This window comes from Passer montanus, unplaced genomic scaffold, assembly GCF_014805655.1.
Source record: "Passer montanus isolate IOZ18808 unplaced genomic scaffold, ASM1480565v1 scaffold18, whole genome shotgun sequence".
Lineage (NCBI taxonomy): Eukaryota > Metazoa > Chordata > Aves > Passeriformes > Passeridae > Passer > Passer montanus.
In genome coordinates, this window is record NW_024365381.1 from 5,947,387 (window position 1) to 5,965,060 (window position 17,674).

The following is a 17,674-nucleotide window of genomic DNA, read 5'->3' on the forward strand; positions in this document are numbered from 1 at the left end:
ACCTGCATGCTTCCACACTAGCAAACCCATTCTCTAGATCATCTAGTGCCTTCAGTACATTGAAAAATAGGTGAACAGTTTCTACAAGAAAGTATAAAATTGGTAATTCTGCTACTCTAATCAAGTCAGTAACAGAGGTGTTGTAGTTGAATATTTGGTTCTTTTATCTGAAATGATTTTATCTGAGAATAATTTTCTTTTCCCCTGCAGGGAAATGGGTATAGCCCAACACCACTTGATCTGTCTAATGTGGCACTTTCTAGGGAGCTTCAGGTTCGTATTTCTGTTTTGCATATATTACGCTGAAAGGAATGGATGTACTTAGTTTCACTATTATTAAGAAGTTGAATTTTGTTAGGTTTTATGAGAATATTTGTGACTGTAGTTATGGTAAGCTGTTGTAGAAAGGGTGCATGCTATTTACATAGTGAAAAATGAAATTTTCACTGTTCATGCCATTGGTGCTTCCTGAGTTCCCAGAAAAAATTAAGCACAAAGCTAGGGAAGGGGCTGTCAATAGTATGTTATAGTATGTGTATCCTGTGCTTGTGCTGACTTCAAAGAACAGTTGAATATACAAATTCGACTTAACTATGATGTTTCTTTATCACAAGTGTAGACTTAAGACTGTGAAACTATGTAGTGTTACAGGATTTTTAATCATCACCTAATCTTACCTATTGTTTTTTCTGATGCTAATGTAGGGAATGGTTGAGGTAATGGCAGAAAACTACCATAATATATGGGCCAAAAAGAAGAAAATGGAGTTGGAAAGCAAAGGTAAGCCACAATCCCGCAAACCGCACCAAAAAAGACAAGAATGAGGGAGAAGAAGCAATCTGAAAGATGACAGTGTAAGACAATCAAAAATGAATAATTCCTTTTGTACATGAAGCAGAATAAATCTTAGAGTAGAAAAACTTACAGTTCTTTCAACTTACTAAAGGTGGAGGTAGTCATCCTTTACTGGTACCTTATGACACACTGACAGCCAAGGAGAAATCACGGGACCGTGAAAAGGCACAAGAGCTGTTTAAATTCCTTCAAGTCAATGGTATAATCATATCTCGGTAAGTTGCACATTTTTTTCAGATGCTTGCTTGTATTCAGTGCCCAAACCAGCATGTTAATCTTATCTCACTGCAGGCTGGCAGTTATTAACATAATTACTGTTCAGCATGTCTTCTATCAATCAGAGGTATTTTCATGTTCAGAAACTCTTCTAAAACAGCATGTTCAGGCAACATTTTTAATTAGTATGTGATCATAGTAAATACAAAATGCAACAGTAGGGTAATTAAACAAGAGGATAATTTAAAATGTCTAAGTTAGCAGCCAGTGGTGTCTGTAAGGATCATGGGAAAATTAATCTGAGGTCTGATGCTGAAACATTTCTATGTAAAACTGCTTTTTAATCCAGTTTTTGAAAAAAATATTGCTTTGAGTTCTGTAAAGTAATAAGACAAAGTGGCTCTACTTTGTGGGTAGTAACTTCTACTCTAGCAAAAGCATAGACATTCTTAGTTTTTCTGCAACTTGAATTGCTGTGTCTCAAAGTAAGCTGGTCTGTGAGGACTTCTTACAGTAGCATGTGGCTTTATATGATGGAATTGTAAATTATTATACTATAACTCTCCTCTTTTATTGGATGTGAACCTCCTGAATACATAGGAAACCTCAATTTTCTGGCATTAAGTATTTTTGTGAACTAAACTGTATCCATGAACAAATTTTTCTGTACATGCATTGAGTAAGATCTTTCCTGTTTTCCTTTATTTCCTGTTTTTCTTTATTTCTACCTTTCAACTCTTTGACTCTATTGAAAGTATAGTCAGAAATTTATAAAAACCCATTTTTAAGATCTTCAAAGTAATATTGTTCACTTCAAGAATTAAAAATATTTCTAAGAAATGAGAAAACAGTTCTAAATACATTTCTGTATTACTACAGAGACAAATTCCCTCCTGCCACATATGCAGGCTCTCAGCCTGAACTGAAAATGTAGTTATGCCACCAAATACTTTTATAACCTCCATGGTTACCTCAGAGCCATTGAATAAGAAAAGTTGTTCTGCTTAGCGCAAATGAATGATCTTCTGAAACACCAAAGGAAATGCTCAAATTGTGCAGCTGCATGTGTTTGGGTCAGGAAATCAATTTTTTCAGTGTTATATCATGGGACCAATCAACTTGAAAAAGCTTGTTCAAACCCTTCATTGATACGGGCAAAGAGTTTGCTGTGATTGTCTGTATCAGGATGAATTACGATTATCCTCTTTTCAGTGTTTTCTTCAGATGACTATATGCACATATATATTTAAAAAATCTTTTGAAGTACTCACTGCAATTATCACATTTCAAGATGTCATTCTTGAAAATGTTGGACTAATCATTAAACATAGGAATTGTTTATAATTGGAAATGTATAGGCGGAACAGCATGTGTACTTCACATACACCATCTGCCTCTGTTTTTGGGTTTTTTGGTCTTTGCTGAGAACATTTTTGAAACACTTTGTGTGTTTATGACATACCGAAAAATCTCTCAGGCCCTACTCAAGCATGTATTAGAAACAACATAGTATTTTGTTACACATCTTTAAATCTCTGCAAGGTCTTTGGATATTGTTTTTATGCTTCACAGACCTATCAACACTTTTCAATATTTAGGAAAGTATGTGTAATCTCTTAGAGGAAAGTATGTGTAATCTCTTAGGAACCAGGACTTCTTATAAACTCCAAAACATAATATTTATAATGCCCTCACTGAAAATAGAGATAAGTACTTAGTCTCTTTTGTGAAAGTGAAGCAGTAGAAGATGCTTCTTAAGCCTACATAGGTGTTAATTAATACTAAATAATTTGATTGCACAGGTGATAAATTAATAGAGAATCATAAAAGAATATAAATTAGAACTCTTAAAATAGGATTTTTATTAATTTTTTTTCACAAATTAAACTGAGATGGGAGGTTAGAGTCATACTAAGTTTGTGTTTAAAATGGGATTGAAATGTCTTCCTTGGTTCTCTGTCTTTGTTCCCCTAAACTGTAACCATTTCTTTCCTCTTAACTGTACTCTGGTCATGGTCAAGACCATATATTTTATTATTAGATTTTTTTGTTGTTAAAATTTCTGCTGCATCAACCTTCTCCCAGAATTACTTTTTTTGTTTGTTTGTTTGGATTTCTCTCATAGCTGTTTTTCAACTGCTAATCTAATCTTCTATTTATCTCCCTAATTTACTCCCATACCAGTGGTAAGGACTCTCAGTACAAATGATCATTTTCTTATACTACAGCAGCACATCCAGCAACTTTCCCTTTTTCTTGTTCCTTTCTTGCTTTTGACCCAGTGCCACAAACTACCAGTTCCTTCCCTTCCTTCCCTACTTCTGACACACTGGTCAGCTTCTCTGCAGTCTGCATGTCTTTTGGCCAGGTTATTTTCTCTTAACTGATAAGGGCTGAGTCTTCCTATCTGCTACTGCTTGAAGAGGCTGTATAGAAGCAGATGAAGTACCATTTATGATTAACCAGAGGTTTTCCTTAATGTCACTCAGTTACTTCCTCTCTTCATATAGCACTTAGTGGGTGACAACCAGGACATCTATCTGCCAATAGCAAATCTCAATCAGAGTTTAGTTCTTTTGTTATTGGAATACAGAGACTATGAAGAAGTTGTAAGCTAAACAAAAGCACAGGAGAACCTCAAGGAAATGAAGATGAAAGAAATAATTACTTGTGAAAGCAAGTACATTTGAAAACAGAATAAATTTTAAAATGTTTAGAATTAAGTGACTTGAAAAGGGTAATGAAAAAAAATCCCTGTTCTTGTCCTGGATGCCAAGACAGAAAGCATTGTTTGCAGATTTGTGGAATGAACCCTTAGCAATGAATTAGAGAGTTTGGCTACCCTTCAGAGGAGCTTTGATAGTCTGGAGAAATGGGCTGACAGAAATCTGATGAGGTTGAGCAAAGGTAAATGCCAAGTCCTATACCTAGGATAGAGTAATCCCAGGAACAGGGGAGCCGAGCATGAGAGCAGATGTGCAGAAAAGCTCTTTGAATTGTGCAAGCTGAACATGCATCAGGAATGTGTCCCTGTGATGATGAAAACTGACTGTGTGCTAGGCTTTATCAGCGAGTGTGCTCTGCAGGTTGATGGATCATGAGGTTCTCTCAGGATATGTTGTCCCAGTTTTGGTTCCAGTGCTAAGGAAGACATTGAGAACAAAGTCACTCAAGTGGGAGGCCACTGAGATGCTCTGTGGATGGATGCCAATGTCATGCCAGGAGAGGCTCTAAGGAATGGTTGGATTTTTTCAGTTTTAAAACAGAAGGCTACAACAGGATTTATGTCCGTCTCCAACTACTTCATGCAAGGTTATAGAGAAAATGAGGTCAAACACTAACTCCTCAAAAGTAATAAGTTGATACAAGGAAAATTCCAGTTCGATATAAGAAAATATTTCACCATTATTTTTTCATAGTGAGGGTGGCCAAATATTATTGGTTCTCCAGCATCACGCTGAGATTTCAATCCTTGAACATACTCCTTCCAGCCTTAATTTGTGTGTGATCCTAAGAATTTTAGAATTTTGGTCATGTAAGTTTCATTTGTATTTAAAATCAAATCCAGTCATTTAAATCTAGGCCCAGACAACCACACATATTTTTATTCCTCTTTAATATCTTGTATGATCAGCCATGATTTATGTATATGAGTTTATCCTAAAGAATAAACAATACATGCCTCTAGAAATTATTGTATTTAGTTGAAATTTTTCAAATACTTTAATAATAATAGTTTGTTACTTACATTTAAGCTTCCATTCAGTAGCTGAAGCAATTCTGGCTTTGCTCCTTCATAAAATTAAAGGACAAAATCAAGTTTAACAGTGATTAAAAAACTGAAGAGTAGAACTTAGGCTGACTTTGTAAAGATGCAACTGCTGCCATCCCAAACACTTGGAATGTAAATGTGCCAGCAGCAGAAATTGAGTGAACAATGCATTACTTTGTTAGTTTCAGATGCATGATGGCCTTGTTTGTGCAATAAGGTAGCACTCTAAAGTTCTTATCCTAAAATACATGTATTTTGGATACTTCAATCACAAGCTATCATACCTCTTATTAAAGTTAGTTCATTTTTCTCCATTTCCTCCTAGATAGTTTATAATTAAGTGTTACCGTGATAATTTTCTCCTTCTCATGAAAATTTACCATAATAAAAAACAAGGCATTAAATGCTTCATAGTACTGTCACCGTTTGCACTACTGTCACCATCGATCCTACTTCTCTCAATTCTTTTCCAAACAGGGGCCTGAATGACATGGAGTTGGATGCTTCATCCATGGAAAAGAGGTTTGCCTTTAAGTTTCTGAAGAAAATTTTAAAATACGTTGATTCCGCTCAAGAGTTTATTGCACATTTGGGTAAGTTGCGGATTTTATTTTTAAAATAGTTAGAATTGTTGAAGTTTAAATATTTGATTGATAGGTTTACATTTTAGTGATCACTATTTTTATTGCATTTAAAAAACTAAAATAATGTCTTTTAATTTGCAGATTAAATTATTGAACATTTGTAACTAGATAAGCAGTTTCTTCTCTTTTATTTTTGAGAAAAACTATTTTTTCAAGTCTGTCTGAAAGATCTATTGTGTTATTAGTTATTAGAAACCTTCTCATTTGTGTCTGCCTTGATTGTATCCTTGCAGAAGCCATTGTAACCAGTGGGAAAACTGAAAAATCTCCACATGACCAAGAAATAAAATTCTTTGCTAAAGTGAGTGATTATTTCAAGTTCATATATGTTCCACTATACAGAATATGCAAATTTATAATGTTAGACTACTTTTCACATAATGGAAATATATTTTTTCATTTTTTATGATAAATAATTAAACTGTTATCAAGTATTTTGAAATGTCTTCAAAAATATCTCAGTATATTTGCTGGATTCAAATATTTTAAAATACTTCAATATATCTCTTTCTGTATGAGAAGGAACATAAAATTTAAAAGGCAGATGATTCATTAGGTGATAGTATTTAATATCACTGAATATATAAGTTTAATCTGATTCTTTTACCACAAGATATCACTGAAGTGCATATCATCTAATTAGCAGAAATACTCCTATGCAGTATTAGATTCAAAAGAGATATCTCTGTGGAGGTCTGTTTATGATTTATGTACTTTTGAATAAAATTTTAAGACTAGAGTTTTTAATTTACATGAGTTTGTGTTTGAAATAAAAAAATACAGTTGTTAAAGAACTAAAATTCTCTTTATGAACTGTGACCATCAAAGCATTGCTGTTACATTTACCATTGTGCTCTGTAAAAAATATATTTTGTGTCTGTATTTCTTAGGTTCTTTTACCATTAGTTGATCAATACTTTACAAATCACTGCCTCTACTTCTTATCTTCTCCATCAAAAATCCTCAGTAGCAGTGGATATGCATCAAATAAGGAAAAGGAAATGGTAGCAAGGTAAGAAAAAATAAGTTACCATAGTAGGGTTTTATTCACATAACCAAAGAATTCTTCTTAGATTGTAGAGATAGATAGTTCAAAAGCTTATTTTCCTTACCTGGAAAATGAATATTTTATTCTACATAAGAATGGCAGTGAGTGAATAAAATTCCTCATCTGTGTATTCTTTATTATATATATATATATACACACACACACACACACATTTATACATATATATACACATACACACAATTAAAGACTTAAGTATATATAATAACAATTTATTTTACTTATTTATATATAATAAGTATTCTTTTATAAATATGTAATTGTAAATGATAACATCAACATACTAATAAACTATTCTGTGAGCAGTGGAATTACTTAGTTTCTTATGGGGCTCTGTTTCATTGTTGGTGGTAGTTTCTGGTTAAAACTCTTTCCACTGTTGGTTGATTTAAATGGTCTCACACTTATCTAAATTTTCAGCTACCAAAAAAGTGTTAAAAATACCACCAGGCAGCTTTTGAGGGGGAAATACGGATTCTACACAAAATTATTTCTGCCCCTACACAAGTACAACTGGAATTTCATAATTTTTGCATATCTTTACTGTTTGGATGGAATCAGCCATTTGACACAAAGTTATTCTAGAAAATTATGTTAAAAATAAATGCCTTTTAATTTAGAATGTGCTGCCTATACGAAAATAGGAATTTCTCTTTCCTGTGATTAAAATATTAAAATAATATGAAATAATATTTAATTGTGCTTTAACTGTGACTTGAACAATTTGCCAGGTTTTTTCCTTCCCCTTGAGGTCTGCTGCCAGTTACTTTCTTTTGGAAATTTTGTTTCATAGTATTTCAAACTGTTTTACTCTCGTGCTTTCTTAGCTTAGCTGTCAGTTTCTCAGATTTCTTTGACTTTCCTTCACTCTGTTGACCAGAGTTAACTTCTTTTTAACAGTGGAAAGTAGATATAAAATTTGAAAGTAAAGGTTATGTGTTATTACATAAGATCATGCCTAGGACTCAGCTTCCTAGATTCCTCTCTTCAGTTTGTCTCAACACATTTTTGCATTTCTCTAAATTTTTTTTACACTCTGTTTCCATCTTCTTTGTGTGTGGCAGTTCCTATAGAGCAGTTGTGTGTAATGGTGGTAAGCCCCCAAGATTCTGCTTGACTCAGCTCTGAGACATTTACAAACTTGTGAGACAGTCCTCCAGCAGCTGGGAAAGACAGCTCAGGCTCAGGAGGATGGAAGTGTCACTTCATTTCATTTCAATTTCATGCTTCCTCTCTGAGTACTCCTGTTACTTCTCTAAAGTCAGGCAGGTCTTAATGAAGGTAGGAGGATGTGTTCTAGGGCTATAAAAGTGGCTTTACAAAGGCACATCAAGAAGTTAGATGTCTAGCACAAGTACCTGCTAGTACAACTGCAGAAATATCTTATAATTCCTTGTGCATCCTTCACTGAGAGAAGTGACTATCTGCCATTTTCATCTTATAGGAAGTATAGTATCTCCTTACCATTGTGAAGATAGCAATAAAAATCTGTGGTTAGTATGAGACCGTACCAAGTCCTAAGGTATACGCTTTGTTTTCTTTTGCCCTAATTCCATTTGTAAAGTATGGCCCAAATGATATGTCAGCTGTCTTTGTTGAAGTAACCCCTTTAATCTTTAGGGTGTTTGTGCTATATTCTCTTAATTATCCTACTATTTTGACAGGTAGGTTAGATATGCAAGTATCTGATATACTTGCCAGAAGCTCTTCTAGTGTGTATATATTTAGGATTCATATTATCATTATCAGAGGGTAAACACAGATTTATTTATTTACAAAGGACAGCCTTGAAAATTATTTCAAATAGTATAATTTTTAAAACTCATTTCCTGCAGAATGCCAAGTAAAACACTAAAATGTTTCTCATTTTTTCTTGTCCTTACAAAAAAAAAAATTCTTATTCAGAAATAATAGCCATTAAGAATTACTCAGCCATATAGTATGCAATTGTTGAAAACCACTGTCAAAAGACAGTTTTAGATTTCAAGACACCTCTGAAGCGGTGAAATATAGAAAATGAAAGTCTCAAGAGTTTCAAAATGTTACTCTTAATGCAGTTGACTGTTAATCATCATGTATCACTCAAAATATGCTTTCCAGGAACTATGTTGTGTTTTCTTTTTCATATTCCTACTGTTCTTTACCTCCTATTCTAAATGAGTCTTTCATCTTTGTCTTGCTTTGCTCTCTCTGTTCTTCTCTACTTTAGCCTGTTCTGCAAACTAGCTGCTCTTGTTAGACATAGGATCTCACTTTTTGGTAAGTAGTTAAGAAAGAGCTTGATAAAAATTTAAAGAATACATAATCATTGTTGCTCTTGAAGATTTTCACAACTATAGCCAAAATTCTTTTTAATGCTCCATAAGCTTCTAGTGAAATTAGTGAGGGCATTGAACACGTCTCTGAAGCTAACACTTAATAAAATATATAAGGTGTTGAAGCAGGAAGAAACAGCACATTGTCATATCTCCAGACTCCATGAAAAAAAAAATCAATGCTTTGCAGTTACTTTTAGCTTTTCAAAAGTAATCTTACACTAATTAGTTTGATTTCACTCATCCAACTGTTGAATCCAATAGATCAATTTCTCAATAGATAAAAGGGGATGTAAGGAAAAATAATACACCTCCTACAAAGATATTGGTAAAAAAAAATAAAAGAAATGCAAATGCTACAAGATACAGAGTTCAGAATGTTGTGAGGTTAGGTGGTAAAAATGTGCCTGAGTAGACATTAGTTATTCTGTTTAGTACTTATATGGAAATTGACTTAAAAAATTAAAAGTTAATTCTAGCACCAGGCTTAACTCCCTCCTCAGTGATCTAAGGTGGGAGACTTAGGTAATGTCTTGCTTAAACTGAGCATCAGCAGTAAGGACATTTTGGATCATTATATGGTGCTGTTTCCTGTGCCATTGTGCTCTCATAGTATTTCTTTCTAACCAGGAAGTGATTCTGCTACGATGGTGAACTGCCTGCACATCTTAGCTCAGTCTCTTGACACACGGTAAGTTTGCAGCTTTTGTACCAGCTGCACACTACTAAGGTTTCACAGAAATTTTCAGAAGCAATTAGATTTCTTCTGTATTTTTTTAATCTTTATTTGCAATCAAAGATCTTAAGAGCATAAACAATTCAGATATTGCCCTCCACAGTTGCAAATTTTGTCTAAAGTGTTTCACGTACATTTTTCTGCTCCATGTCTGTCATTCAAACACTGAAAACACTTGTCAAATTTACCAAGTTCATTTGAAGACTTTATGGGGAGATATAAATGACATCACCATTGGAACTGAAAGTAGTGATACCTGCAGATATTAAGAAAGTTTAGTGCATAGTGTAAAATTTGTCATTAGAAGTATGCAGAGTATATTAATATATGGGCATAGTTATATTTGCTAACTTTTACTGCTTATCATTGAAGTGATTGTGTAGATTAAAACAGAGGCAAGAAGTTTTTGAATTTGAGCTGTTTTCTGGCCTGGTTAAGTTACACAGCAGCCTGATAATGAACTTATTGTGAACTTGTGAATAATACTGGCATCTTCAGTAAGGTGTCAGAGAACCATGCAAGAAGTCAATGAATGGGACTGTGATTCTGGTATTGCAGTTGCATTTTCTAGATTTCAGGGCTTTGAAGTATCCTGATTTACACACCTGTGTAAGTTTCTGTGACTCCCATAAAACTGTAGGGATTAAGATTTTGGGGATTTTGAGCATATTTTATAGAGAAGCTTTCTCATGACTTTTGACATTTACTGGGAAGACATTATCTTACTCAAAAGCAGACCACAAAAACCTGGAAAGGCAAGACTGTGGAATCAAGGACTTTGTTGTTATTATTTTGTATTAAATACTCAAAGAAAATTGTTGCTTATACTGCTATTCAGATGTAAGTGCTCTTTTCTGTTCCTAATGGGAAGTTCCCTGATACATGTGGGTATCTTCAACCACTGGCAGAATGTAACTAACCTGCACATGTATCTCTACACAACTACTAAATATCAAGACAAGTTGATATTTTTCCCCTTCTTTGTTTTTCAGAACTGTTATGAAATCAGGATCTGAGCTTGTTAAAGCAGGATTGCGTGCCTTTTTTGAAAATGCAGCTGAAGACTTGGAAAAAACTTCCGAAAACCTTAAACTGGGAAAATTTACTCATTCAAGAACACAAATCAAGGGCGTTTCACAGAATATCAATTATACTACAGTAGCATTGTTACCAATCTTAACATCAATTTTTGAACATATTTCACAATATCACTTTGGAATAGATTTACTTTGTAAGTATTTTAATTTTGAATTTTATTGTGTTATAATGCTACAAATGTTATTTAGTCATGAGTGAATGGATTCAGAGAATGAAATTCTGTTTTCAGTAGCATGTACATTTCCAAAATTAATTCTGAAATTAGCAACATAGTACTTTATTTCTAGTACATGTTGAAAAAAATACTCAATAAGCTTCATTATGTACAATATTTCTTCAAACATTGAGAGGGAAATTAAAATATCTCTTTAAATGCTCTCTTAACAAATGTGTGCATGAGACTAGTTTTCCATACAAAAACAGTGTTTTGTTATATTAAAGGAGACAACTCACTATAAAACCCTTATGAATTTTCACTTACATGGGAAAACCACTGTAGGTATTTGAATTTAAATTTTCCCTGTTTTTAGCATCAGTTGGTTTAAAAATACTGAAATGACTCCTTGAGATTCAGCAATATGCTGAATGGTTTTATTACTTTCTAATGTTTCTAATGCCTGCAATTATGTTCCAAAATTTTGTATATGTTTCGTTCATAATTAAAAGATGGATAACCATGAAAATAATTTCTTTAAAAACATGGAACCTTTAGATTGTGTATTTAAAGGTTAGACCTTTAAACACAGAATGATGTTGTTTAGCTTAAAATTGTACTCTGCAAGTCTGATAACCTGGAATTTATTATTAATAAATATCTGCTGTCCTCTTGGAATATCTAATGATCTGGTAGGCTTTGGAATGAATGTAGATGATTGACCAGGAATTAGAGACATCAAAGGTAAATACCATGTGGAGTATGGACACTCAGAATGTTCAGTGATATATATGTGTGAAAAGTTTTAGATACTGTTTAAGATATTGCATAAAACAGATGTTTGATATTTGAAAAGTAATCCTTTTCTGAATAAATATTGATAATGCATTTTCATTTTCCTCTAGTGGGTGATGTACAAGTTTCATGTTACAGAATTCTTTGTAGCCTCTATTCCCTTGGGACCGGAAAGAACATCTATGTTGAAAGGTATTAAGTGTAAAACTCAGCATGCAAAGTTTTCTTTTCATTAGGAGTCAGTTGCTCAGGTAATAAAGCAGTTTGGATGAAAGGTGAATTTGAAAGAGTAAGAGATGTTTAAAATACACTTTCCCTTGAAAATAATTGCTATACTTCAGCATTCAATTCCACAGGGAAAAAACCCTCAATATAAGTAAATAACTTATTCTACATATGGTAGTGTATCTGCACAGAGTCTATTTTGCACATAGGAAAAGCTAAATTTTTCTTTGGGTTGCCATTAGGTTCTCAAAGTTTTTCTGCCACATATTGCTGTGATAAGTAGGCTGAGTACTAAGTAGGAAGCATCTGTTTCACACCTAGGTCTATAAAGGGTTGTCAAAAGAGTTGTCCTGAGCATAAAATCCTGAGCCATGCAAAGTATTCTGACAGCCATTAGCTCTACAAAGAAAACCACTAGTTACTTGTATTTAAAAATCACTAAGGTCTACAGTTCCTTTAAGCATGTAGTTTCTCTGCTATGTTTCAAGCTCTTTCTTCCAATAGAAGGAGATCAAATCTGTATTTGTTAGCTCAGAAAACAGAACTCTCATTGCTTGTCTGTGTATCACAAGGCAGGAAACTCAATAAGGATAACCCATCCTAATACTCGTGAAAGTTTTAGGTTAGGTGATTTTGGCTGCCTTTCTTATGATAAAAGCTTAAGAGCCATAGGGAGAGAGAGACTAAACTGGAAGAAATGAAAATCTGTAGTCTGCTTAGGAGAGGCTTTGCTTAATGTGAGGAATGCTGGTCTCCAATTCCTTCCTTCCAGAGTTTATTCAGAATTCTTTCACACAAAATGCAAGAGGTGTCTGGTGGACAGGTCTTTCCTCCCACTCTGCAAGCTGTACATTCTCATTCAGGCATTTATGCATCCATCACTAATCACAAAGCTATACTCTTTTTCTTCTCTTTCTGGGCTTCAAAATCCTTAATACTCCTTTACATAGATCTGATAGGAAAAATAGGAAGTGCCTTACACCTTATCTATCAGTCAGGATCTCCTCACAGGAAATGAAACATGATTGTGTTTGAGCTGCCTTTCAATAAGAAAAGCTCAGAGCACAAGCCTCCACTTGATTGGCAAAATCTGTAAGCACTGGACAGTTTCCTTAAACCTATTGAAGCTAGCAGCATCACCTTTGCCTGCAGCAATTGTCTTCTGAGAATGGAAAAGTGATTGGATTGGATATATCCAAGGAAACTAATTATTCTCCTAAGGCTGTGTGAGAGGTTTTCAACAGTGGATTTCATTTAGTTTGTTTTTCACTAATCTCACACTCCTCAATTACAGTTTTAGGCAGACATCAGTGTCTAGGTGGGAAGCAGGATTTCAAACACAATGCTCAATGTTTCAGAAAACTTAGAAGTGAGTGATTGAGCTGACTTGAACAGTTATTCAAATTAAGCAATGTTCGGTTTCAGGATCAAATTGCACATTTTTCTCCTAGTGAATTTTGGCAGGGACATTAAGAAGTTTTACCTTTCAATGCAGAATGAGTCATAGTGCACTTTTCATAGATAAATATCTCTTTTTATGGCTGAAATAGTTCTGCTGGCTGCAGGGGCTCAGGACTAATTCTTAATTCAATTGCTGCTGCTGCTGCTCTGTTAAGACTAACTTCCTTTGTCAAATGTTTTATCCTTTGTACAAAGACTGTTTAGCTTCTTTAGGATGTTGCAGTTATTTCTGATTTTTCTATGAACATTTCTTCTCTAAAAGTCTCCATGATTCATAAATGTTGAGAACTGGATGCAAAATGCTGTAGCTCTTGATTACTTTGAGCCCTAATGCTCTACTGACTGCATACCTTTCTTCATGGTGTTTCACTTGTCTTGGTGCACTAATAGCCGACCCTTGAAAAGATACCTTTCCCTCACATTTGCCAGGAGTTGCCTCCAGAGGCGGAGAGTTTCTGCCCTTTCCCCAATCCCTTTTGCAATGCCCATATCCCAGGACAGGGATCCCAGATGCTCAGCTTCTCTACCATCCAATGTCATATCGTGGGTCACAATGTCCCAGCATTGGAGCAGTCAGGTCACAAGGGGCTCACCTGACTGGTAGATGAAATCTATTCACACAGCTCACCCAGGAATAGGAATCAAGGGATTATCTTTCACCCCGAGTCTTCCTCCTTGTGAGGGCCCTATTTCCTCTTCCTCCCTCACTAAGAAAACTGATTTTCTCTGTCTTGTATTTTTTCTTCTGTGTAGGGGTTACTGCTACTGGCAGAGGTTGTTCCTCTGGTTCAGCTGCAGTTTGAGTGGCCCCAATGCATTGATTTCCTCCTTCTCCTCCGCCTGAGGGTGCTGTCCAGTACCAAGCAGTGTCCAAAAATAGTAGCTAGAGTCCAGCATGTTGCATAACTTTGCACCTCCCTGAAACTGCCACGGCAGTTTTCCTTCAGATATTCTGCCACTTTATCAAGCACTGTAGTTGCTCTGGGGTAAACTTAAAAACCATTAGAGCAGAATCATCCTTCAAAGGCTGGCACCTTTTCTTCCACCTTCCATACCCTTTGTGACTATGCACCTTCGGGGCAGATCTCTGAAATACTCTCCTAAAAATCTCTTTTGTAACTCCATGGTGCGGATCAAAGCGAGGGGACACAGCAGACCAAGCAATAAGAGCATGTTTTCCTTAACATCCAGGGGAAGTTCAAAATCCTCAAAAGCAGTGGTAACAGGTCTGAAGGAGGATAAGGGGGTGAAAAGCTGGGGAAAATGATCTAGCTTCTTCTTCCCACAGGCTGGATACAATTTTTAATGGACTCCCTGCAGTAGTGCCCAAGATAAGGGCAGAAGAGTAGCACTGAATACACATCCCAAATGACTTTCATTGTCCTTGTTATCAAGTCATAAGCTGATATTACATAGTGCAGCAACAAAGCAATCCTCATCCCTCTCTCTGCTCTGAAGAATATCACCATGAGGAGCACATATTGCATATGTGGGAGTGTATACAAGGTTAGGTACCACAACCATGTGGACTGACCAAGCAGCATCGTGACCAGTGGCTCTGGACCTAATACAATAATCACTTTTGCTTCGTACCCACTCTGGTCACATATGCTGTTATCTCACCCCTTCCTGCCGTATGCTGAGTGCCAAATAGGGGTGTTGGTTTCAAAATGGCATTCCCTAAGTATTTCCCACAGAAACACTCCAAACCATGTTTGAGAGTGTCCATGAGCCACTTACTCAATCCCTCCTCCCCTGTCCCTGTGGTGGATGGAGGGAAGAATTGAAGGCACTAAAGGTAAATATCATGGGTTGAGATAACAGCAATTTACTGGAAACAACAAAAAAATAAGGCAATGAACAGTAAGAGCAACAGTCCTAACAATGGTGTACAAGAAAGAGGCAAACAATTCACATGCAATTGCTCCCCATCACACCGGACCCCCGACAATGTCTGACCCCTAAGAAGCCCTGTCCCTCTCAATGACATGAGGTGGCATAGAATAACCTCTGGGTCCTGTCCATGCCAAAAATTAACCCTGTCCTGATCAGAACCAGAACACTGGTGGAAGTGGAGTTTTAAAACTGTTTTTCTTACAACATTGTGATCTCTGGTAGCTCTTTTCATGTGATAAATCGATTGTTTTTAAGTTATCAGATGGTTCCTAATGTTTAAAAAATATTTTAAAAATCAACTATAAATACTAATACTTCTTTTTATCATGTATGCTAGACACAGAAAGCCTGGTGAAACACTTTTCCTCTCAGATGACTTTTAGTGTCTCTCATACACAGGCAGCGTCCCGCGCTTGGTGAGTGTTTGGCATCTCTTGCGGCAGCCATTCCAGTAGCATTCCTTGAGCCTTCCCTCAACCACTACAATCCACTGTCTGTTTTCAACACAAAAAGTGCAAGAGAAAGAGCAAGTAAGTACTGTTCCTCACAAAAAAAACCAATCAACAAACCCAAAAACCTGTTTACTCCACTCCAACTAAATAATAGAACTTGTATAATGAAAAAGCCCTTGAATGTATGCCTCAGCAGAGGTCCTGCTACTGATGTTTCATTCCTTGCCATTTTAGCCTTGTTCTGCTTTGTTGAGACTGTGCTAACAATGTTCTCTTTCTCCTAGTTTTTTTTGATATTTTTCTGAACATGATGTTTGAATACTTTTCTAAAGATGCATACTGTAATGTTTTAAGCTTAATTGAAGATGTACATATCTACATTACAAAATTTTTTGGCAAAATACAGTTGTGCTCATGTAGCAAAATACAAGAGGTATAATATCTGATTTAAGTGAACAGAAAAATAATTTCTATGGTTTTGTTGTCAAACCAATGATCCAAAGCAGTTTGGTACAGGGAACTCCCAGAGAATATGATTCATTCCATGAAACCTTGATGAAAAAGGGACTTTGACAAGTTGGACAGATGGGCAAAGAACTGTCTCAAATTCACCAAAGGCAGGGTCCTGCACCTGGGGAAGAATAACCCCATGGACCAGTCCAGGCCTGGAGCTGACCTGCTGGAAAGCAGCTTTGTGGAGAAATATGGGGGGTACTGGTGGACAACAAACTATTCCTGAGCTAGCAGTGTGTCCTTGTGGCCAAGAAGGCCACTGTGACCTGTATAAGGAAGAGCACGGCCAGCAGGTCAAGGGAGGTGGTCTTTCCCCTCTACTTAGCCCTGGTGAGGCCTGACCAGCCCTGGTGAGTGCTGTGTCCAGGTCTGGGCTCCTCAGGACACGAGAGACAGGGAGCTCCTGGAGTGGATGCAGTGAAGGGCAACAGAGATGACGAGGGGACATGAGCATCCCTCTTATAAGGAAAGTCTGAGAGAGCTGGGTCTCTTCAGTCTCATGAAGAGATGACTGAGAGGGGACCCCATCAATGTACACAAAATATCTAAAGGGAGGGTGTAAAGAAGATGGACCCAGGTTCTCCTCGGTGGTGCCTAGAAATAAGAAAATGGGTAACAGGCAGAAATTGATGCACAGAAAGTTTCACCTAACATGAGGAAGAACTTTCCTGTTGGGTGACTGTGCATTGGACCAGATTGCTCAGAGAAGTTGTGGAGTCTCCATCACAGGAGACACTCAAGAACCATCTGGACAAAAGCCTGTACCATGAGCTCTAGGAATATCCTTGCTTGACCAGGACCAGATCACAGAACCATAGAATAACCTGAGCTGGGAGGGATCACAAGGATCCTTGAGTCCAACTCCTGGCCCTGCACAAGACTCCACAACCATCCCACCGTGGCCTGAGAGTGTTATTCAAATGCTTCTTGAACTCTGTCAGGCTGGTGCTGTGACCACTTCCGAAGTGACTAAACCTAGCTCCTCATAAGGCTTCCCCTTCCCCATCCCTGTGGCCCCCCTTTAGGTACTCCCTAAAAGCTTAATTGTTTTTTAATATTCTGATGTCCAAAACTGAGCACAGTAGGTAAGGTCTTACCTCCAGGTGAGGCTGCCCCAGCTCAGCAGAGGGGACAATCCCCTCCCTTGCCCAGCCGTGATGTTGTGCCTGATGCACGCCAGGACACAGGCTGGCCCTCCTGGCTGCCAGGGCACTGCTGACTCATAATAAACTTGCTGCCAAAGAGGGTCCGAGATTTCTTTTCATGACACTGCTTTCCAGCATCTCATTCCCCATCTACACACAGAACCCCACAATGGGCCTTACCCATTCTCTGTTTCCATTGAAAGGAACATGAATCAATCTGCATTGAATTTCTTTGCTTGCTTGTCTCCCAACTTACTCTCAAGGGACTCATATCTTAAAATATTTCAGCATTTTCCTCACTGATCCATGAAAGAATCAGTAACTGCCAAAA

The 17,674-nt window shown here is 36.5% G+C and overlaps 1 protein-coding gene across 8 annotated transcripts in view; it reads left to right on the top strand.

Annotated features, from left to right (window-relative positions):
• Window positions 1–17,674, top strand: part of RYR3 (ryanodine receptor 3) — a 193,441-nt gene that overhangs the window by 125,990 nt on the left and 49,777 nt on the right. For all 8 annotated transcript variants that reach the window (XM_039705015.1, XM_039705018.1, XM_039705016.1 and 5 more), the window contains 11 exons: window positions 211–273; window positions 705–780; window positions 947–1,070; window positions 5,321–5,436; window positions 5,721–5,788; window positions 6,378–6,499; window positions 8,763–8,812; window positions 9,499–9,559; window positions 10,597–10,835; window positions 11,762–11,843; window positions 15,633–15,763. In XM_039705015.1, the coding sequence (XP_039560949.1) occupies window positions 211–273; window positions 705–780; window positions 947–1,070; window positions 5,321–5,436; window positions 5,721–5,788; window positions 6,378–6,499; window positions 8,763–8,812; window positions 9,499–9,559; window positions 10,597–10,835; window positions 11,762–11,843; window positions 15,633–15,763 (1,132 nt within the window). The remainder of the gene's footprint in view (window positions 1–210; window positions 274–704; window positions 781–946; window positions 1,071–5,320; window positions 5,437–5,720; window positions 5,789–6,377; window positions 6,500–8,762; window positions 8,813–9,498; window positions 9,560–10,596; window positions 10,836–11,761; window positions 11,844–15,632; window positions 15,764–17,674) is intronic.